Here is a 23,846-nt window from a genome sequence, read left to right as displayed (position 1 = left end):
TGGCGCCGCGCGCATGCGCGTTGGGCGCGGCGCCTACCACCTGCTCCCGAGGAGGAGGGGGGCTGTAAGAAGTGGGAGGGGGCAAAGGGGAGAAAGGAATACCGAAGGGGTGTTTGAGGCCAATGCTTAGAAGCCTGGCTAGTTTTGTTCTGTTTGTTGGGCGGTATCCCCTTAGAAAAAGCGCAGAGTGAGGCATTGAGGGCTCCCCACATGCTGAGTCAGAGCTGTTCAGTCAATTGGAAGCTGCCTCAGTTTCCTGATATGTGAAATGGATTTATCAGGCTTATTCTACTTCCTTCCCTGAGCTATTGTGAGAGCCATTTGAGATACTATTTAAAGAAAATGGAGGGAGAGGGGGTGGGAAATTACATGTGAGAAAGGAAAGGAAGTAGGAGTAACCCAAAAGAAAGACTGGAGGGAAGGTACCTGTGACCCTATTGTCACTTTAAAAAGTTCGAAAGTGAATTTTCTCTTAAAATTTCAAATTTAAGTGAAATCTGTAAAGAAAGAAAGAAAGAAAGGGGAAGGGAGAGTAAGAACGTTTGATGTTTTCTCATTTTACCACTTCTCATTTTGATGTTCATGACGACTTAAAAGACATTTTGATGTTCATGTTCTCTCTCAACTACTCAACTCTGCCCTTGAAGCTCAAAAGCAATCATAGAAAATATGGGATGTTTGTGTTCCTATAAAGATTTATTGATGGGCAGTGAAATTTGAATTTCATATAATTTTCGTGTGTCATGAAATATTCTTTTGATCTTTTTTCAACCATTTCAACCATTCTAAGCTCAGGCCTTAGTTTCCTAACCTCTATTGTAGAGTACTGCAGCTGGTCAGGGTGGAAGCTCTGAAGACCCTTGCTCTAAAAAACAGGACTCCAGGAGGGAAGACAGACAATCAATTGAGAAAGGAAGATGCTAGTGCAATAGTATAGCACAAGTTGAGCATAGAGGCTTGGGTGGGACTTACTGAGCAAAGTAACTACAGTAATTAAGTCCAGCAAGAGAGGAGGCAGCTTTGGAGCTGGGTCTTGAGAAATGTGTAGGATTTTCATAGGTGGAGAAGGAGATGTCAGGCATTCTAAAATCAGAAAATCAATTGAGCAAAAAGGCACAGACATGGGAACTTGTGGGTGGGGGCTGGGATTGAGGCTGGTAATGACTGAAGCCATGAAACGGAAGGTGAGGCTGAAAGGGTAGGTTTGTCTAATTTGGAATTTAGATAATTAATATCCGTTGCATGGAACTTGAATGATAACATTTCTGGGCATATCGCAAAAGGAATTGGCCAAGGAAGACTGCAGTCCAGTCTCTTCCCTACTCAACTTGAGAATAAAAGGAGAGTTGGGGCAGAAAGTGAAGCCCTGTAGTCTGAGGATTGTGCTAGCTCAGGAAAACCACACATAGATTAGAAAAGACAGGAGAGAGCTGGTGGCTAGGAAAAATCCCAGAACTGGGAAAGTACTGCCCACCAGAAAGTAAACTCTCAGGGTAAGGACCCTGTCTAGGTTTTCCTTGAAGTATCCACCTTGCCTAAATAGTGTCTGGTGCTTAGTAGATGCTCAGATATTTGACTAATAAAAGAATAAGTGATCTGTATAGTTTATGAGAAATACCAGGATGAGAGAAAGAGAGAACACTGAGAGCGGCGATATGAGACATATGCTAAAATCCAAGTGGGTTTCTACAGATCCATCAAAGAGGAAATATGTTCAGCTTGGCATTATTCAGTCATACCTATTCTGACTCTGAGTGACCATTGTTTCTCTAAGAGCTTACTCACCATCAGTTTAATAACTCATTTGAGAATTTTTCCACAGTCAATGTTAAGTTCACTAGACTGAGTTCTCAGAATTGACCATTTCTCCTTTTTTAAATCTATTTTTCTCCATTCTCTCATCATACTTTGGTTCTCCAAACTTTTTCTAAGGTTGCTATGATTGTTCATATAAGTAAGTTTGTTTTTCCTCCTATTCTAAAGCCACCCCCCTTTTTGTGTTTCTTGCTTTAAATGTAGCTTTAGAAATCACTTTTCCCCCCAAGTTCACGGCTTGGCCTAATCTAGATTTTACTCTTCCTGGAATTATTCTTAAAAGTGGCAGCTATTCTTTGGTATTCTTTTTCCATTACATGCACGCATGCAAGCACCCCAGCTGTTTTTCTACAAGTCCTTTTAAGATGGAATTATTCAGAGAGCATGAGCCATTGTATATTTGGATGCTCAAGGGCAGTGTCAGAATTTAATTTCTAAAAAGATCCCATTCCTCTTAAGCTAACTTCTTTGTTTAAGACTACCCTGCATTTTCCGTAATGCTTCTTTGAAATCTCATCACCTAAAGTTGAGTTCACATATTTCCTCACCCTCAACATTCCCTGCCTTGATCACACAAACAATTACACTTTGTCCAAAGTTTTTATCTGGATTAAACTTAAAGTAGCACGTCCCCTTAGGGTTTCCCCTACATCCTACATGATGAAATGGACAATAGGAGAAAGTGAAAATATATCATATGCTTTATTGTGAATGAGATAAGATTTCTAGTAGATGTCTGCACAATTGGAAAAACCCAGCAGAACTTTATCTTGCCTTTGTGATAGTTTTATGAAGTATATTGGGAAAATATAATTATGTTCTATTCCTAAGTATCAGGAAACACAAGGCACATTCAAAAGGATAATTGATGGGATGAAGGTGTGGATAGGGTTAAGGGAAACCAGCAAGGGATGGTGAAGCATCCAGAGACTAGCAACAGCAGGAATTTTTACCACCCCTAGGCCTGAAGGGACAGGGAAGAGGAAGCATTACAGAACCCAGTGAGAGCTTGTATTAGTTTGCTAGGGCTGCCATACAAAGTATCACAAACTGGATGGCTTAAATAGATATTTATTGTCTCATAGACTAGAAGTCTGAAATCAAGGTGTCGGCAGGGTTAATTCCTTCTGAGGGCTGTGAGGGAGGATATTTCAGGCCTCGTTCCTTGCCTTTTTAGATGGTCATCTTCTCCCTGTGTCTCTTCATGTTGTCTTCCTTGTGTGAGATCTCTCACTGTGTCATATTTACAATTTTTATAAGGATACTGGTCATCCTGGATTAGCACTCATCCTAATAACCTCATTTTAACTTGATTATCTCTGTAAAGACCCTGTCCTACTTGGGATACATTTTTCAGTACTGGAGGTTAGGATTCCGAGAGACACAGTCCAACCCATAACAGAGCTGTAACACTAAGAAAGGGCTGTCTGACAGCGGCTGTACCCTTTGATAAACCCAGCAGGGAGAGAGAGAGCAGGGAAAAAAATACCCAGCATCTTTCTTCTCTCATCCTCTCAGGCTACTGTCCTCTTTTGAAAAACCCAACTGGAAGATAGAAGGCAAGGGAGCCCAGGTGATGCAGTGCATATGAGCCAGCCTCCCAGGGCACGGAGAAGGGTGGAGAAGGGTGGAGAGTAGATCTGGAGGGCCAAACGGAGAACATCCAGCACAGCCTGTCTGGGCAGTTGATACACCCAAAGCAGCTAGCACTTTCCAAGCAGGTAAGGTGGCCTCTTTTTTCCCTAATCTTTGGAGAAACTTGAGAACTGAAGTTGCTTGGAGATATCCCTCTTTCTGGCTTTGTTCTATAAAAGCTTAAGCTTCAGAAGAAAATTGTGTTGGGGTGAAAGGTTGGGGTGAGTAGGTAGAGGAGATAAAGAATAAAGGCCTTGGCTTGGTTGGGTGGGAATAGAGGCAGTAGCTAGGAGGAAGGGAGTGGATTCTCTAAGAATGGGGAGGTTACGTTACAGAAATTGGTGGTTCCTGAGGCAGGTAGGGCCCTTGTTCTCCCTGAAAATGTTCGGGGGAGGCAGCAAGGTTTTGCAAACTGACCTAAGTTGATCATGCCCAACTCTTTGTTCTTTTAGGTTGGGAATGATGCCTGCCAGAGAAGTTTGATGTGGTAAGGATTCGCCTTCCCCAGAATATAAAGAAAACAAGTTTCAGGCTAAAATCTGCCTGAAACATTTAACATTTGTTAAACATTATTAGCAAGCAGGCACAAAACAGCTCCCATGACCTGTTCTGTGAGTTCTTTGAGGTCCCAGCTCTCTCCTTTTAGGTGTTATGGCAACAGCATGGATGAAAGGTTTACTCAGGGCAGGGCAATAACATCTCAGAGTCAGGGCTCTGTCATCGTCATAGTGGGCATCAGGCAAGCAGAGATGGAGTCTCCCTTATACTTTGTTATGCTGTTCAAAGCCTAATTTATACCACAGGTGTTAGTAAAATGAGTTTTTGATGGTGAAAAGAGTTGCTTGTTAATTTGTGTAATGTTAGCAAGGGCTGTCATTGGCAAAATTTCGGGTACTCAATTACTCTGAATTACTTTGTTGTAACCGCTTTCTGATTAGAATATTTGCTAACTACTCCTGACATGGAAATTGCTGATTACAACACAAGCTGCACATGGTTATAACTTGAAGTAACTAGTACCTACAATGTCATCCTATCTTTTCCAAAAGTTTTAATATGATCAAGTATTTTTTTTTAAAGTAGATTTATTTATTTAAAATGCCAATTAAAAAAAAGTAGCAATCTGGGAGTCCAACACTAAGGAAATGCTTAAGAAAGTTTTACAGCACATCTCCTCTATGTGAGTTGCCAAAACAGGGACACGTTGGATCCTATCTAACATTCTGGAAGTACCAAAAGCAGAGCTTTCTTAAATATGCCCACCTAGAATATGCTTCCCTTGCCTTGATTCCAAGGAGGAATGCCAAAATATTTTAAAGTAAATTATAAACATCATGTAATGGGGTGTCCTAGGAGGCTCCCAGGCCAGGCAAAGATGCTCTGCTATATGTGGCATGTCTAAGAGGTCATGCAGACTTGAACAATAGAAATAATGGACTGAAGGGCTGGTCGGTTAGCTTAGTTGGTTAGAGTGCAGTGTTATAACACCAAGGTCAAGGATTTGGATCCCTGTTCCACCAAAATAAATAAATAAATAATGGTCAGAAGATCAAAAGTCTTTTTTTTTCGTGACCGGCAACAGATCGCAACCCTCAGTGTCGCGCCAGTACCGGACCGGGACCGGCTACGGGATCACAGCCCTCGGTGTTGCACCCGCACCTCGCTCAGCCAGTGAGCGGCCGGTCTGTATGTGGGATCCGAACCCTCGGTGGGAGGCCGGCCCTAGACGATCAAAAGTCTTTCTTTGTTTTCCGAACAGTGTGTAAGCCCCAGACTCTTATATTACCCTAGACAGAAGGGCTCTGTAATGACTGGGATTTAATTTCTCTAGCTTGGCAGGCTCAGGGTAACAGGGAAGTCAGTTTAGGAAATATATAGAAATGGACAACATGGTTTACACATTTGAGTTCTGATTTCTACCTACTATGCAACATTGAATCTATTTTTCTTTTCCTTCTTTTAAATATTTTCCACCATGCTCACCCTCATGACAAACATTTACACTCCAGGCATTGGACAAAGGGCTATGAGAAGCAGAGACGAAAAAATCAAAGGCCTTGCTCTGTAGGACTTAATCGCTAACTCTTACATAGTAACTACAGTTTACTAGATACTATTGTCCCACAACCCTCAAACAACTCTATAGATAGATACTGTTATTATCATCTCTGTTTGACTGATGAGAAAACTGAGGCACAACTGAGATCCCACAAACTAGCAAGAGTCAGGGTTTTGAATCTGGGCTTTAGGGCTCTGGAATTCATAGTCTTAGCCATACACTATATTACCTATCTAATTTAGTGGCAGGATGGATAAATAAATACAGTGCACAATGGTAGACGCACAAGGTACTGTGTGGGAGCACAGGATTTGAGGAATGAGGAGACAGGCATCTCTTGGATGAGATGACACCTGGGCAGAGTTGGGAAGTATAATTATGTATCAGCTGCACACAGAAGGGAGGAAAGAAAACTCCAGTTAGAGAAAAAAGCATGGTATGTAGGGGATCCATAAACAGTATAGTATCACTTGAGTGTAAAATGCAAGGGTGGAGTGGTGGGAGATAATTTGCATCACAAATATTTAATGGGCCCCTTTCTGTAGGCTTTGTGTTTGGTACTGGGGGTACCAAATATCAGGGACAGGGCATTAAAGAACTTGAACTTGAGCTTTCAAACATTTTGCTCCCTTACCCACTAAAATCATTTTTAAAAACTATCCCTATGCAAAACACTCAACAAGTGAGGAATAGAAGAGAACTTTCACAACCTGATAAAGAGTATCTATAAAACACTTACGGCCAACATCATATTTAATGATGAAAGACAATGCTTCCCCACTAAGATCAGGAACAAGACAAGGATGTCCACTCTCGACACTCTTATATTGTACTGAAGCTTCTAGCCAGGGCCACTAGGCAAGAAAATTAAATAAAAGGCATACAGATTGGAAAGGAATTTGAAATTTTATTTATTTTTTGAAATTTTAAAATAAAGCAGTTACATCACAGTTTTGAATGCCATCTGATGGAATTTAAATACAATAGCAACTTGATATGCAACATCATCCATTTGTATATATGCATAAAATGTAAAAGCATTCTTTTTAACTGTAGGAAATTTTACATTACTCCCTTTTCTCTTTGAACTTATATTTCTATTTCATTTTACCCTCACAGAAGTTTATCCTTAAGGAATGTAATTTTATGCCTGAAAGTCTTTTATCTATCATCCTATCATACTTTTCTGCCATATAAATGTGATTTGTAAAAAATTTGCTGGGAACATAATCCTATTGGAGTCAGGTACTATGTGAAAAATGAAAACCGGTGGGCAAGTTTGCGTGGATGTAGCAGGTTAAGGGCATTATGGGATCCAGGGCCAGAAGAATCATGTGTTTCCTTCAAGGCTCCTATCCACAGGACTTCCAGTGCCCTCCAGCAGGGAGCTAGGTAAAGTCCTGTCCTGCCTCCTTACTCATCCTCCCAGCCCTCTCCTCCAAAACAACCTGAGCAGTTTACCCAGCATTATGGCCCCTGGGTTACATCCTGTCTCCCCTTCCAGCCTATGATTCCCTCTAGAGCAGGGACTCATCCTATAAAATCCCAGACGTGCATAGGGCTCAGCACATGGCAAGCACTCAAATGTTTCTTAAGTGAAAAAAATCTGTAGGTAAACTGCTGATGTCACAGCTTGGCCAAGGACAGCCTCCCCAAGGACAGCTGTGGACCAAGGCTTCCTAAAAAATTGGAGAGAGAATGCCCATAGTTTCTGTCAACTCTCTGGCAGTTCCTCAAGTTTATTAAATCTAAGGAAAGGATGTTAGAAACAAACCTGTAGGCCTAGAAGGCTGGGGCCAGGTGTGGGCAGCAGGCTTCCCAGGTTGTTTATCTTAATCTCCTTGAGAACAAGAAATGCATGTTAGGATGGTTTATTTTCTTTGGATCAATTGAACAATTTATCTCTCAGATGTATTCAGTCGAAGGCTTTGTCCCTGGATATTTATACTAAAACATACTAAAACCAAAAGTCAAAACATCATGATTAGTTAACAGGATATTGTTCTAATATACGCAGTAAAGGAAACATCATATTAGTTAACAGGAAATTGTTCTGATATATGCAGTAAAACAGAATTGAAAGTATTATTTCCAAATAGATCATGCCACATAAATTTGGCCAAATATTAGTCCAAATATTGAGACAAACTCCTTTCAAGTTCTTGCACTTTGCCTTATTCATTCCAATAGGACTTGATGTTTTGGGTATGCATGCCAAGAGGTGACACAAAACAGAAGTTGGGATCATTATGGATAACCTGAGCATTTTGGAAACCAAGGAGAGTCTGGATATTATTATTCACAGCCATTGACTCAGAGTGAATGGTAAAACCAGGCTGAATTATGCATTGCAAAATCAAAGGCAGCAAAGTTTGGGCAGAACGGTTGCCTACAATTTCCAAATAACCAACAGCTAGCTGATGGGTACGTAGTATCTATGACACAAAAAAAACCCCACAAACATATATTTTCCTCTTTAGAGCACTGCTGTGATGGTAATTGATTTTGTGGCTAAAACAGGACTTGTTGATTTGCAAGTAATGTCCTAGACCACCAAGCTGTATCAGATGCAGTTCAAAGTAATGCTTGTAGACTTTGTGACAGACATTGTTGACATCGACCATAGTATGGGCTGAAATTCCAGTAACAGCAGTAGCTGCTTTCTCTGTGACTTCCATAGACCATAAGAAGATGAAGACACCTTTTCAGGGAAATGATGGATTTTGAGAAAAAAAATTCCTTTCTAAAAGAGACTTATGACAATTGACAATAATAGGCTGCAGTATATCTTGAAATAAACGTCTACCCTTTGGGAGAGGTAAAATGAAAATTATTTCAAAAATAAAACCACCAAAAAAAAAAAGAACATAACATTTGAGGAATTTGACCTACCATCATTGAGGAATTTGAACCACAGGACCTGCAGGGGCAAATTGTTCAATTGATCCTTTTCTTTTAGATTTAATCAAGGGATGCCCTAATTTGCTGGATTTTTAAAAAGTTCTATAATATTGGGAAGGAGTAATCCCTCCACTACTATGACAAAGTCCATGCTTTCTGGTCAAGCAAAGGAAACACCCCAGAATGTTAACAGAATTTATCTCTAGGCGGCAGAAGTGTAGGGTATTCTTTTTTCCCCCCTGCTTTTCTGTATTTTATAGATTTTCACTAAACAGCAAGTATTATGCTTATAAGCAGCTTTATTTTAACAAATCTATATCATGAATTCAAGACTATCCATCTGTAGATTTATTAAAAACTATAAAATTAATTAAAGCATGAGGCTACTTTGACTATATTTGACAGTATTCAGAGCATTAGATAGAGTATTCAAAAGATTTTGCCTCAATTTGGGGGAAAAATTAGCCCTACACTAAATGCTGCTCTGGTCTCACCTAACAAAGCATAAAAATAATACCTGAATGAAATGATAAAACTGTTACCAAATAATTTAACCACATCCTAGAACAAAGCTCAAGAATACTTATAGGAATACATTGCAAGTGGGTGTTGATGTTCAACTCTGTACCCCACAGATATGTACAATCGATTTAGTTACAATAAAAAAATATAGGAATACAAATATGTCCAATAACCAACAAGATAAAATTGATAATACATGATTGGTCCAGTGTCCAATAAAAGTTATAAGATATGCAAAGAAGCATAAAAACATGAGAAGAAAAATCAATTGAAACTGACCCAGAAAGTACATGGATGATAAAATCAGTAGAAAAGAACATTAAAACAATTATAACTGCATTCTGTATGTTTAAGTACCAGAGAAAATATTGAACATATTAAGTAGAGAAATGGAAGACATAAAAAAGACCAAAATTGAACTTCTGGAGAAGAAAATGACATCTGAGATGAAAAAAATCACTGAATGGGTTAACGTAAGATTAGACACTGCAGAAGAAATCAGTGGACATGAAGATATAGCTATAGAAGCTATCCAAAATGAAGCACAGAGAGAAAGTCTAAAGAAAATAAAAAGAAAAGGAAAAATGGAAAACAAAATAAATAGTGTATCAGCTTGCTATAGGACAACTTCAAGTGAACTAATATGCTTGGAAGTAGAGTTTCTGAAGAAGGGAGAAGGACAGAATAAATATTTGAAGAATGGCCAAAGCTATTACAAAATGGCCACAAATTTGATGAAAACTATAAACCAAAAGATCCAAAAAGCTCAATGAATCCCAAGCAGAAGAAACATGAAGAAAACTACACTAAAGCACACCATAATCAAATTGCTTAACACTGGTAACAAAGAGAAAATCTTAAAAGCAGCCAGAGATAAACGATACATACAGAGCAACAAGCAAAGAAAAAAGATGACAGCTAATTTCTCATTAGAAACCATGTAAATCATAAGACAGTGGAGTAACTTCTTTAAAATACTTAAACTGTCAACCTAGAATTGTATATTTAGTGAAAATGTCTTTCAAAAACAAAGATGAAGACAAGACTTTTTCAGACACACAAAAAAAAAATCTGAAAGAACTAAACTAAAAGACATGCAGTACAATAAATGTTAAAGGAAGTCCTTCAAGCAGAAGGAAAATGATACCAGATGGAAATATGGATCTACTCAAAGGAATGAAGAGCAATAGAAATGCTAACTATGTAGGCAAATATTTTAAAATTTTTTCTTATTTAAATCATCTTAAATGCTAATTGACTGTTTAAAGTGCAAATAATAGTAATGTATTTGGGGACTTCTGACATATGCAGAAACAAAATGTGTAACAACAATTGCACAAAGGCTGGGAAGGAAGACGTGGAAGTATACTGTTGTAAGGTTCTTATACTCTGCATGAAGTCATATAATATCAAATGGAGGTAGACTGTGGTAAGTTATAGATGTATACTATAAACCCTAAAGCAACCACTAAAACAACCCAACAAAGAGATATAAAATAATCCATCAAGAGGTGTAGAACTGATTCACTAAAAATGCTCAATTATTCCAGAAGAAGGCAGGAAAAGAAGAAGCACGGAACAAAGAACAGATGATACAAATAAAAAACACAGAGCAAGATGATGACTGATATCAATAATCATATTAAATGTTGCTGATCTAAATATCCCAATAAATGTTAAAAATTTTCAGATAGAGAAAAAAAGCAAGACCCAACTGTATGCCACCTACAAGAAACCCACTTTAAATGTAATGACACAAATAGGTTGAAAATAAAAGGACAGAAAAAGATATACATTTCAAGGATTCCCTGTTCCATGGAGTCTGATTTTGGAGCATTACTGTATTCTTTCAGTGGTGTCATTTCTTCTTGTTTATTTGTAGTTCTAGTACTTTTTTGTTGATATTTGGTCATTTGATAGAGGGTCTGCTTCTTCTATTACACTGAGGTTGGCTGTGGAGTGGCCCTGGTTGCTACCGTGGTGGTGAATTGTCTTTGCTTGACAGTAGATGTGGTGGTGGTTATGTTAAACCACCTTGGGTCCTGTTCCAGAATCTGTGGTTGTAGAATGAGCCCCCAGTGCCGTGCCGTTCTGCTGGGCTCACATCAGCAGGTTGGGGTGCGTGGGCTAGCGCTCCCCTTTAGGTCCAAGGAGGGGGGCTACTTTCTTTAAAATATTTATAATAGTTATTTTGAAGTCCTTGATTGCTAACTCCAACATCTAGATCTCCTGTGGAAATGCTTTTATTATATACTTAAAAAAAATTATCAGACACCTTTTCTGCCTCTTCATATGCCTTGTGATTTTTTAAAAAATTATATACTAGATGTTGTGTAAAAAAATAGACTGAAAGGGCCGGCCCCGTTGTGCATTCGGGAGAGTGCGGCGCTTGGGAGCGCAGCTGCGCTCCCACTGCGGGTTTGGATCCTATATAGGGATGGCCGGTGTGCTCACTGGCTGAGCGCGGTGCAGGCGACACCAAGCCAAGGGTTGTGATCCCCTTACCGGTCACAAGAAAGACAAAAAAAAAAAAAAAAGACTGAAGTTAATGTTATTTCACCCTAGATAGGACACACACTTCTATTAGGCAAATAAGGTGAGGGACTGATCATCTTAATTCAATCAAGAATTGAGCTATGCTCTGGCTTTAGATACTCAGTCCACCTTTGGTTTCAAATGTCTCAAGGGCAAGACCTTTTGTGTGCTTATTAAAGTCCCCTTCCACTTGTGGTACTTTGTCTCCTGAGCATTTTGAGACCGTGGTAAATTTCATTTTGCCTTTGCTGACCAATCCCTAGTCTCCTGAATGGCCCTGGCACTCAGAAAATGTCTTGAAGGGGAAAGCAGTCAATTTGTCATGACAGCCCATCAAAAACTATACTGGTTTTGCTTTCCTCTAGTAGTTTCTTAAGGAAAGCCTGATCCTGAGCACTTACGCAGACGGCAAATAACTCCTAGGAAAGAAAATGGTCAATAACCTCAACTAACCTAGGAAGGAGACTTTTCTCTCTTAGTTTTTAGTTCTTTATAGGAAGGAGTCTTTTCTCTCTTAATTTTTAGTTCTTTTAGTCTTCTTTGTTTCCACAGCTCTCTAATATCTTTCAAATATGATTTTTCTAATTCATTCTTTTTTATTTCTTGACATAGACAAAAAAATTTCAACTTAGTTCAAATTGGGATTCAAAGCTCACACATTGCATTTAGTTGATATGACTCTTAAGTGTCTCAGTTTATAGATTCCCCCTCCCTGTTTTTGTTGTTGTGTTTTTCATCTTCTTTGCTGAAAAAACTGGCTCATTTGTCCTGCTGAGTTTTCTGGATTCTGCAGATTGCATCCTCCTAGTATCATTTAAGATGTTCCTCTGCTTCTTATACAAGGGTACTTTAAAAAGTTCATGGAAAGATTTGTATTATCTTTCGATTCTATTTTTCCATGAACTTTTTGAAGCATCTTCATATTTTCTATAATCTGATGGTTAGATCTAGAGATTGATAATATTCAGTTTCGATTTTTTGGCAAGATTACTTTATCAGTGGTACTGTGTACTTTCTTTTCTTCTTTTTTTAAATCACATATGGAATTCCTACTTATTCTCAAGGCCCAGCACAAATGTCATTTTCTCTCAGTAGTTTTTTCCCTGACCTGTGATTTTTATATTTCTATAAAACTTTGCCTCTCATTATCACCTTTACATATTCTAATACTTTAGGAGTCCATGACACTCCCTCCCCACAATGCCTGTTTGTAGTTGTAGAATTCCTGATTGCAGAAATTATATCTTACTCATCCCTTTACCCTTATACTTACCATAGTGTGGTAGGTTAGAAAGAGCCACAAATTCTATGCTACTCCTCCCCTCAAGAAGTGGGGGGAAAAAAAAAAGAAGAGTGTATTTCCCCTCACATTGAATCAAGGCAGGCTGTGTCACTTATTTTGATAACAGAATGTGGTATAGAAGTGATGCTCTGCCTTGAGCCACAATATAAAGTTTGGTACCCTACTGGAGAGTCCATGTGGAGAGAGAGAGATGCCTGGCCAGCCTCCAGAACTCCCAGCCATCCCAGCTGAGGTGTCAGACATATGATTAGAACCATCTTTGATTTCTGGCCCTAGTTGAATCTCCAAATGACTGCAGCTTCATGAATGGGCTTGGCTAAACCCAACCTAGATTGCAGAATCATGAGCAAGCACACGATTACTGTTTCAAGCCACTAAATTTTAGGATGGTTTGTTATGCAGCAAAAGATTACTGAAACACATAGTATCTAGGATACAGTGAGCATTCCAATAAATGTTTGTTGAATTAAATTTAATTGCAGTGAATTAAATGGGAAAGTAGACGAGGCAGCCCTCATGATCCTTCCAAGCACTGAGATTCTATGACCCTGAGATCATTAATAATCTTGGATTATGCTATAACTTTCTCTATTTCTGTAAGTGAAAGTGGAATCTAGATGCAATATAGTTGAGTACTTGGGCTTTGTGACACTCAACATATTTAGAGAAAGGTACCTGGGGTCACTTATTTTTTGACCAGTCTCTTTCCCAAACCTACTTTTCTGAGGTTCTGTAGATTACGCTTAAATCTTCACATACAAAAATTATACCTCAAACCCCATTTACTGTGGAACACAAGCTGCTTTGGAAGTTTGAGGCTTTTTTGGTCAGTAATAAGGGATTTGTGCTAAGACATTTATACTTTCAAATCCAGTCTTTACTAGTCTTGCAGTTTTTAGATTTTTCTCCAATTTCTTATTAGAGACATAAAACCTGTAATTACGACCATGCTGTGAAAAGTGAGCTAAGCAACCCAAACTACACCATTTTTTAAAGTTTGAAACACCTTATAATTTCAGGTGATCTGCATTTTGGAAGAAGACTTAGCCTTTGAATTTTTACTCACTTCTATCCTTTCTTTAATGCTGTACTATTTATAATTGGTAAGCCATTTTTTTTTTTTTATCTGATTACTAGATGCTATGTATGGGAGGGGCTGGATGCTATGGGTTTATACCAGAATATTTTTTACTTTGTGTGTGTGTGTGTGTGTGTGTGTGGCTGACTGGACAGGGATCCAACCCTGGGCCTTGGATCAGCATCATGCTCTAACCAACTTGAGCTACCCGGCCAGCCCTTAAACCAGAATATTTTTTAAAGATAAACTATAGTCCAAATATCTGGTTGGTCTTTTTGAGGTCATGCATCAGAGCCAAGATTTAGCCATGTTGCAGTTGTTGCAGAAAGGACCAAAGTCTAGACTCTACCACTTACTGCCCAAGTATCAGAAGCCATTGATTCTGTGTTTAAAGACCTCCTCTAAAGGAGACATGGGACTAAAAGGGAACTGGAGTGAGAAGGTGGAAGTCCACAGAAACTGGGCTCTCCATGCACTTCTTAGTCTCCTGTTATAAATATGAAATGTTTTCTTGGTTTTGACAGATTTCTGTGCCTTTCCCTCCTACCCTGACTACTTATTCCTGGTTGGACCTAATTTCTAGTTGAGCCATTGATGCCATAGGCTCCATCTGGCTGTGTCCCTGGACGCTCAGCTTCTGTTCTCATCCAGGGTCACTGCTCTTGGTTCTCCATTTGGCTTCCCCCCTCCTAGTGGTCACTGGAACTTGCTTTAAGCCTAACTCCTACTCATCCTTCAGATCCCACGTCACATGTTATTGCCATAGGAAGAACTTCCTTGATACCCAAGACTAGGTCAGGTCCTCCTAATATATGCCCTTAGAGTTTTCTGTAATTTACCTTCAAGTTACTTATCACAATTTATAATTATTTTTGTCATATATTCTGCTCATTCTTTATCTTCAGCAGCTGGGACAGTACCTGGCACATAGTAGGAGTTCAAAAAATGTGTTGAGTAAACATAAAAAACGAAGCTTTTGACTTGAGCCCTCACCTCTTTTTGTAGGTACAAGATCATACTGAGTCTGAGTCTCAGTTTGTGCATGTGTAAAGGGGGGATAATATTGTTTCATCTATCCCACAATTTAAGGTGCTATGCATGTAGCAGATGCTTAACAAAATGCTTGTAGAATGAGTGAATGCATATGCTAGTTCTGTGATAATAGACATCTATATTTCAACAAGGATTTATTTTATCTAACAAACAAGAGAAATTGAGTACCCAAGCAGGAGTCATCATGTTTATTGAATTGGAAATAAAATTCAGGATTTCGTATACCTTTGCCCAGAGGTCTATATTTTTCTTCTGGGCATAGTTTAATACTTAATGGGGAAGGGGGAAATTTTTTGAATGGATGTTGACAAAAACTAGTAATGATTGACTTTCTCAACCCCTAATGGGTTTGTGTCTGTCATAGATTTTAACTAAGTTTGGTCCACCAGGAGTACAGATTGCAGATTGCCTATATCTTAAAAACCTGTAAGAAAGAAGCAATAGTCGATGTGAATCTGAAAACCAGGGAGAGTTCTATAAAGCTAATATTCTCATCAATTGGTACAGCTGATTGGCCTTATGAAACTAGTGGCAGGATAAGATTTTGACCTCTGGGAGTGACAGCAAAAGTACATTCAACTTAGCAGGTCCGCGTACCACCAGCCTATGAGGTACTCTGCCTATTCCCCCCACTTCCTGCATCAGTGCAGTGAAGATACCTTGCATATAAAATACGAAGCCTACCTAATTTTTTTTCTTTCTTGCTCATCTCTTCTCCACCATACCCACTCCCTTCTGGAATCCCTCCCATTTGACATTTCCTTAGGGATACAGAATACAGAGAAGGGAGAAGGTTCAGGAAGGATCCAAATGTAACTAGAGATATATTTTATTTGAGCTTCACCTCTTTGGAGTAAGGGGAACAGAGATGAGAGGAGTGAGTTAGAGATGGTCTGGCACAAACCCCAGAGATGTGGGGCATGTGAAGAAGGAAATCCTTCTCTAGAACATCTGCTGAAGGTGAAAAGTGGGGAGCCTGGATAGGGAATTCAGAGATATGTTGGCATTTAGTAATGCGATCTGGGAGTGTGATCCCAGTGCTGAGCAAGGAAGAAGGCCAGTAGGTGGAGGAGTCACAAAGCAAGTACTGCTAGTTTGTATCCCAATCTAGGTCTCTTGACTAAGCTACCCCTTTAGGGTGGGGAGGATTTGCCAAGATTGTCTGACCCCTTATTTCCAGTTCATCTCCCAGGCATCCTCATTGTCACTGCACTTGGATGGTTATGAATCCCTATGTTGATGTCTCCTTTCCGCTGACCGTGGTGGAGGCTGAGTCTGAGACTGGGAGCTGGGAGCCACAGGCTGATAAACAGGCCAGTACCGCTGCTGAAAATGAGTATGAGCATTTGGCCTGGATTTGGGCTCGGGTGCCCTCTCCATCTCCAGCTCCAGCTCCAGACCAGGGTCAGTCTCAGGCTCAGGCTCAGTCTCAGGCTCCAGCTCAAGCTCAGGCTCTGTTTCAGGCTCCAGCTCAGATTCAGGCTCCAGCTCTGACTGAGGCTCCAGCTCCTGATCCAGGTCTAGGTCTGTATCCAGCCCAGGCTCTTGTTCTGACTCCAGCATGTGATCCAGCATCAAATCTAGCTCTGAATTCTCTTCTCCTGCCTCCTGGAGCTTGGTGAAGCCTGGATTTACATTTTTTGGTTTTTCTAGAAAACTTCCTCTCATGTTATATCTTGAGTTGTCTTTCTGAAATACACACAATTAGATGGGTTAAAATTTCCAATTAAATTTAACTTTTGAGCAATCAAGGAATTTCAGAATACAACAGGACTTGGATTCCTGGCAAAGTAGAAAATATTTCTGGCCTAATCTGCTTTTTATCTTCTTTGTACCATTTGATTTCTCAGTTATTCACTATTCTTCAGGCTCAGTCAATCCCTAACTTCTGATTTCTCTGTTTTTTCTAGCTAGACTGGATTTTATGATCAGCCATTTAAACAGCAATGGTCTTGACAGCATTTTGAAACTCTTGCCGTCTTGATCTCACTTTTCTTGCCTACCCCCAATGCAATCCTCAACGGGATGTGTAAGGCTATTTGTGACCTGGCCTCTTACCATTTTCTTTAGCTTTATCTCCAGCTGTGACCCCCGCCCTTTGCTCTAGCCATAAAGTTACCCAAAATTGCCTGACTACTGCTTACCTTTGCTCATGCTGCTGCCTTTGCCTGCCTTGTCCTTCTCCATCTTGTCTGCATTCACTTTCACTTATTCATCATTCTAGATTCAGATCAAACATGACCAGCCAGGATCACAGCTTCCACTGTCTTCCAGCTGTACCTAACTCACACTTCTATCATGGTAACAGTAATGTATTGCCTTATTTATTTACAAACTTATCCCTTACTAGACTGTAAGCTCCTTGAGGTAGGGCAGTGTCTAGTTCTTGATATTCCCAGTACCAGGCACTGAGCCTATCACATAGCAGGTGCCCACAAGGCTTGGTGAATCAGCCTTGCAGCAGCATTTCACAAAATTAACCACTTTCACCCTTCCTGAAACATTTTCTTCTCTTCCATCATGTAACATTCTTCTGCTTTTCCTTCTCCCTTCCTGGTTGCTTCTTCTTGGTCCCTTTGCTGTCTCCTCTACTTCTGCTAGACTCCTAAATGTTGGCGTGCCTGGGCTTGACCCTGGGACCCTTCTCTTCTCCATTTATACTCTCCTCATAAATAATTTTATTTAGGCTTATAACTTCCATTACCATTTGTATGCCAATGACTCTGGTTATAACCCTTCCCCTGACCTGCAGGTTTATACATCCACTTTCATCATTCCTTTTTCTTTTTCTTTTCTTTTTTCTGGGTGGCTGGCCTGTACGGGGATCCGAATCTTTGACCTTGGTGTTATCAGCACTATGCTCTAACCAAGTGAGCTCACTGGCCAGCCCCACTCCCATTCTTGACATCTCCACTTGGATGTGTAATGGGCACCTTGAATTTAATACATCCAAAATAGAGCTTGCTCCTCTCCTCGTCTTCCCTATCTTAAATGCCAGGAAAAAAATGGACATATTCAATACTAAGTCTTAATAAGGTCCTGATAAGAATGTTAGTAAACTGGGAAAATACTTTTAAAACCATAGTAAATAATGTCCATCTTAATCCAATTGTTACCACTAGTTTTAATAGAGACACACAAGAAGCTTTTCTTATTAAATTCAGGAGTAAGACAAGACTCATAAATACTACTTAAATTGTTCTGGGAGGTCTAGCTAATGCAATAATAAATGATATTGAAATAAGAATTCTAATAATTGGAAATTAAGAAATTAGTATTATTTTTATTTTTTATTTATTTATTTATTTATTTTTGTCTTTTTCCGTGTCCGGCAATGGATCGCAACCCTCAGTGTTGCCCCCGTACCGGACCGGGGACCGGCAACGGGATTGCAACCCTCGGCGTTGCTCCCGCGCCTCGCTCAGCCAGTGAGCGGGAACCGGTCTGTATGTGGGATCCGAACCCTCGGGCGGGAGCGCCACCGCACTTCCCAAGCGGCGCACTATCCAGTGCGCCACCGGGCCGGCCCCTTAGTATTATTTTTAGAAAATATTTTTCTATCTGCAAAATCCAAGAGATAACAACAAAACCTCTTAGGATTGATAAAATGATTCACAAAAAGTGGCCAAATAATTTAATAAAAATCAATGACTTTTCTATGTGCTAGCAATTGCCAGTTAGAAAATATAATGAAAAAGATTTATTTTAAAAAACAATATAGATATGAAACATATAAAATATCTAGGATTTGTTTAAATGAAGAAAGTCACAAAACCTTACTGTGACTGAAACATTTAAGAAGACTGAATAAATATAGAGACAGCCCATGATCCTAGATAGGAAGAACAAATATTGTAAAGGTATAAATTCTCAAATTATTTTATATTTTTAATGCAATTCTAAATGAAAATTCCAACAGGTTGGTTTTTTTTCCCCCCCTGGGGTCGGGGAGAACTAGACAAGAGATTCAAAAGTTGGTTTGGAAGAATAAATCTGTGAAAATGACTCAGCAAATTTTGAAGTAGAACAGTGATGACACAGGACTTCATGACCAAATGTTAAAATGTATTATAAAGTAGTAGTAATCAAAACAGTGTGATACTGAAGCCGCACAGAACAATGAAACCAAAAACTAAGCTAGCAATAGACTTTAACTTTCATAAGAATGTAATATTATATGAAAATAGCTTCTTAAAACTTAGAACTTTCATAAAAATGTTAATATTTTATGAAAATCAGTAAGGAAAAGAAGGTTTATTCAATAGATGGTTGGATGGAGCTATAGTTTGAATGTGTGGTGTCCAAAATTCATGCTGAAACTTAATCCCCATTGTGGTGGTATTAAGAGGTGAGGCCTTTTGGGAAGTCATTGAGATAATATTTTGGTGTCCATCTGTGCTTTTAGTTTCTTTTTTGGGGAAACCTTTAATCTACACAGATACTGATTTGAAAATGCTGAAGTAGGTCCAGATCTTTACTTAGTATTAATAAATGACTAAAAATTCTGACTCATATCATTCCCTTTTGCATTTTGGTCAGGTTTAATAAATCTCATATTACCCACAATGTAAATAATAGCCAAAATATGAGACACGCAGATCTAAACTTCTGCTAGTTCATCAATTTTATTATTCATCCCAAGGGTGGGGTGGGGGTGGATTCTAAAAGTATAGCTGGGGGAGATATTTAAGATATTTAGCAATTGGTATGGCACAGGCACTAACCAAGATTACTATAAAAGGATCCTTGAGGCCTCTGCTGGGTCGGGTAAACCCCTCTCTTGAGTTGGGGAAGTGTCCTGAATGGGACCCAGACGTCATGGCAGTGGGGGCACTTGGGGGCTCAGGTTCACTACTATTTACCAATTGGTATGGGAGCATTTTAACATCTCACATTCTGGCATAGCCATATGGTGCCAGAAAATCTTTCCTGGACATCGTTCATCTCTATCTGATCAGGCACTCCCCCAAACCCACAGAATAAATCCCACCCCATGCCTTGCTTCAACCCCTCCTCCCAGCTCCGATGCTTCACATTATCCAACCTTGTCTGTTTCTGAGTAGGTTTCCCGTATCACTGTCTCAGATTCATCCACGCTTAACTCAGAGGAATCTGGAATCCTTCTTGACAATGCAAACAGCACAGCGTCGTGGATGGTGAGGAACAGCTGGGCCTTGGTGATGCCATCGTCAAAGAAATCATTTCTCTCAAATCCTCTCACTACAGAAGCTACAAACCAAATCCAGAACACACACAGTGTTAGACATCTGAGGAGCAGAGGACCCAAAGTGCAAAACATAGCCCTCTCCCAGGATGAAAGATTACTCACAGTGACACCCTGCAAGGAGCACCAAAATGCTGGCCTTCTGGAAAGCATTGCACATCTGTGGGGAGAGAGTAAATCAGTGTCAAAGAGCTTCAGACTCACTAGGAAAGGGCCTTCTAATTAGCTGAGTTTTAAAACCCCTTCAGCCATCCACTTGTCTTGGGTATATGTACCTTTCTTTGCATCCCAATTCAGCTCTATAAACATTCGATGAGTGGACTTCTACGAAGGTACTTTGAAAAGTTCATGGAAAAACATAAATGAAAGATAATACAAATCTTTCCACGAACTTTTCGAAGTACCTTCGTATATGCCAGGAAATGTCTAAAGTGCTGGAAATACAAAAGAGAATCAGTCCATCTCATATGGGTGTGGGGAGTGAGAGGGAAGGTTGCTTCTAGTCTCAAGGGGGGAAATAGACTACATAAAGAGACAATGTTCTGTTAGAGAACGTTCATGTGAGGAAAGCCTAGGATAGAGACAGGCACAGGTGTGATGGAAGCACTCTGGAGAGTTGTCATGAACAACTATATCTTGGTATTATTTCTTAGTGTTTGCATGTGACCCCTTCTCCCTGGAGATGAGCAGAGGAGGCAAGACGTGGCCCAGAGATGGCTGTGACACATAGGGAACGGAATTTAGAAACCTGAGGGTCACATTCATAGCTGCTTTGCAAAGTTGCATTTGACTTTAGTAAAATATCAGCTACTTAGTATCAGATTAGTAAACATCAGATACTAACTTCAAGTTTACTTTAACTTATATATATGCTCAGGGGCAATAAATCTTGAAGTTTACTTCAAAGCAAGTCTTACTAACCTTAATACTCTAAGATTGAGTAGACTCCAATCCTGAGCACTAAGTTTAAGTGTCAAGAGAAACAAAACGAACTCTGCTTCTTTCAGGACCAGGAGGAAATGAGAAGAGTCATTCTGGATCAGTTGGTAAGTCATAAAAGTCATTTGGTAAAGGACCACAACAGATATACTCTAAGTGACAAGCAATGGGAAAGGGAAATCCCATGAATTAGGAAAAGCTGAATCTGAGTGGTTGTCTCTAGTAAGAATGGACTGCTGGGATTTTTCTTAGTAGGTTTAAGTTTTCATTTATAAAGTAAACAAAAAACATAACGATTTCCTCCAGTAAGGTTGTATACAGAACAATTCCAAAGGGAATGAAGAAACCTGTATTTTCAGAATGTGAAAGTGCACCATGAATGTCTGAAGGCTGTAAGGTAAAGGTGCATGACATGGCCTCCAGGATGGGGATGGAGCAGAAAGTCATCACCGATAGGCCAGGTGTAGATGGGTGATGCCAAGATCCAGGACATATGGTGCCTCTACAACAAGGGAGGCAAGACAGGAGAGACAGGAGAGGCTGGCCCAACCATACTATGGAAAAGAGGAAAAGAATGCTATAAAGTCAGATGCTTAAAGTTCAAATGCTGGACAGGCCATTTATTAGTTGTGAGCCTCAGACCCTAAGGGGAAATATGGCCTGTTTCTCAGGGTGGTTGTGAGAACTAAAGAGATACTGTATATACATGTGTCCAACTCAGTTTGGCATGTAGTAGGCATTTGACAATGTGGGTGGAATGAAATCTAAAGTAACAACTACAGTACATGACTGGGAGAAGAGAACAGCCTGGTAGAACCACCTAAGATGGAAAAGCCCAAATGACAAGAGATTGTTTAATATACTTGAGTCTGAAAATGGGATGGGAAAACAGGATCTTATGGATGGGAAAGCTCTTAATGTTAATCTCTTCCAAAGCTCTCATTTTATAGATGAGGAAACCAAGACCCAGTGCAAGTTAATAACTTACCTTGGGTCACATGGACAGCGAGCAGTAAAGCCAGGACAGAGCATACATCCCAGACTACCAACCAGAATTCTTTCTGCCACGAAAAGCTTCCTAATGCCTCAGACCAAAGAGGAGCTGGACTCACTTAAGAGAGAATCATACTCCTTTAGGAATAAGAAAGTATGATAAAATAGGGTTTGAGGATAAAAGAAGGAAAACCAGCCAAAGGAGCGCATCTCAATAAAAGGTGGGTGTAGTCAGAGCCAGGAAATGAGTGTTCAGGCTGTTTAAACCTGAGCCATCACCAATAGGAACAAGAGTGAGATAGAGTGCTGTAAACTTAGATAAGCTGGCTGGAAGAAATATACTGTACTTATGGCATTAAACAATGAAACCGATATGGTTAGTTGTGCATCTAAACTGTCTGTACTGTACAGGAAGGAGAGAAATGAGAAGTGTCAGAGAAACCCGAGAGTGGGAGAGAAATCAGCACCCTGGGACACAGCTTTTGAAAGAAAAATCTTGTCTTTTTCACCTGAAGATGCAGTCTACAAAGAGGGACATGGAGAAGACCCTACCGGTACTGGACAGGCAGCCCCGAGCCTGAAGTGTCATTTCATCGCAACTTCTTCAAATCTGAGTGCAAGACAGGCCAGTGTTTTTTTTTTTTTTTTTTTTTTTTACAGTGCCTGGTTCAGAGCAGCTGAACAGTAGAGAATTCTTGGTGAGCCTTTTTCTGTAGCATTCAGACCTATTCCTTGAAAAGATTTGCAGCTAAATCCCAGGATGTACTGGGAGTCACTGGGCATGGCGCTGATCATGGTTTCAATGGTGTTGAGTTTATTTTTTTCATTCCATGAGAAAGAATAATGTGCCATGCTTACTGAACCAATGTCAGGTTCAACAAATCAGAGTTGGTTTTTTGTCTTTTTATTTTGATTGACCTTATACTACCTTCAGTGTCCAAGTTTCTGGTGGCCTAGCAATCACATAGCAGCTGAACAGTGACTAACAGGATTCATTCAGGATTGGGTTTGGGTGGAGGTGGTAGGAAGGAATCACAGCTCTTGCTAAATCTTCCTCAGTACTTACTTGTCTTAATATGATTAAAGCCTGTGAATCCACATAATGTACCATGGAGAAGTCCAGGATGATGGTGTGGGTGCTGGGTAAACGAGGCACATCTGAGTGAGGGATGAGCAATCTACTCCCCCCATGACTTTCCATAGCGTCAGGCAGTGGTAGCGAACTGTTTCTTGAGGGATTAGTAGGAAGCTGAACTTTCTCCATCTCCTCATAGTTATGCCCTTGATTTCTCTGAGATATGGAAGATGTTGTGTATGGCACTTGGTCATCAGACACGGATTGGCTCATGTTCCTGCTCTCAAAACGTGAGCAGCGTATCAGGTTAAAGGAGGATGTATCGGGATCCAGTTTATTTTCAAATCGTTCTGTGTAAACAATCTGGGACAACAGTTATGGGAGGACTGTGATAAGACTCAGAGAAGGGCTGGAAGTACTTGCAATGATGCTGTATCTATCTACCAGCTCACTTCCCTCTCTCTTGTGAAACTTCTCCCAGACTAGGAACTGTACATTTGCTACTTGGATATCTCACTGTCACTTCAAGCTCATGACTCAACCAACATTCATGCTTATCCTTACCACTTACAGCATCCCCTTCCCAACTTTCTATGTCCATCAACGACATTATCGTTGTCTTAGTGAGCCAGACGTAAAGTCATCTTTAATTTATTTCCTTTCCTCATCCCTGGGTCCTAATTAGTCTCCAGTGCCTGCTAATACATTGTGTGA

The 23,846-nt window shown here is 39.9% G+C and overlaps 1 protein-coding gene across 1 annotated transcript in view; it reads right to left on the bottom strand.

The window, feature by feature from the left end:
- Positions 1–15,401: 15,401 nt before the first annotated feature.
- The window catches only part of SLC26A8 (solute carrier family 26 (anion exchanger), member 8), a 48,692-nt gene continuing 40,247 nt past the window's right edge, over positions 15,402–23,846 (bottom strand). The window contains exons 16-19 of the mRNA XM_008591965.1: positions 23,124–23,495; positions 20,231–20,285; positions 19,946–20,130; positions 15,402–16,590 (exon numbers count right to left, since the gene is read on the bottom strand). Of these exons, the coding sequence (XP_008590187.1) occupies positions 16,123–16,590; positions 19,946–20,130; positions 20,231–20,285; positions 23,124–23,495 (1,080 nt within the window). The 3' untranslated portion in view covers positions 15,402–16,122. The remainder of the gene's footprint in view (positions 16,591–19,945; positions 20,131–20,230; positions 20,286–23,123; positions 23,496–23,846) is intronic.

Source organism: Galeopterus variegatus, unplaced genomic scaffold (assembly GCF_000696425.1).
Source record: "Galeopterus variegatus unplaced genomic scaffold, G_variegatus-3.0.2 Scaffold151, whole genome shotgun sequence".
In the NCBI taxonomy this organism is placed as follows: domain Eukaryota; kingdom Metazoa; phylum Chordata; class Mammalia; order Dermoptera; family Cynocephalidae; genus Galeopterus; species Galeopterus variegatus.
Note: the sequence above shows the minus strand (reverse complement) of the source record. Positions and strands in the feature narration are given on the sequence as shown.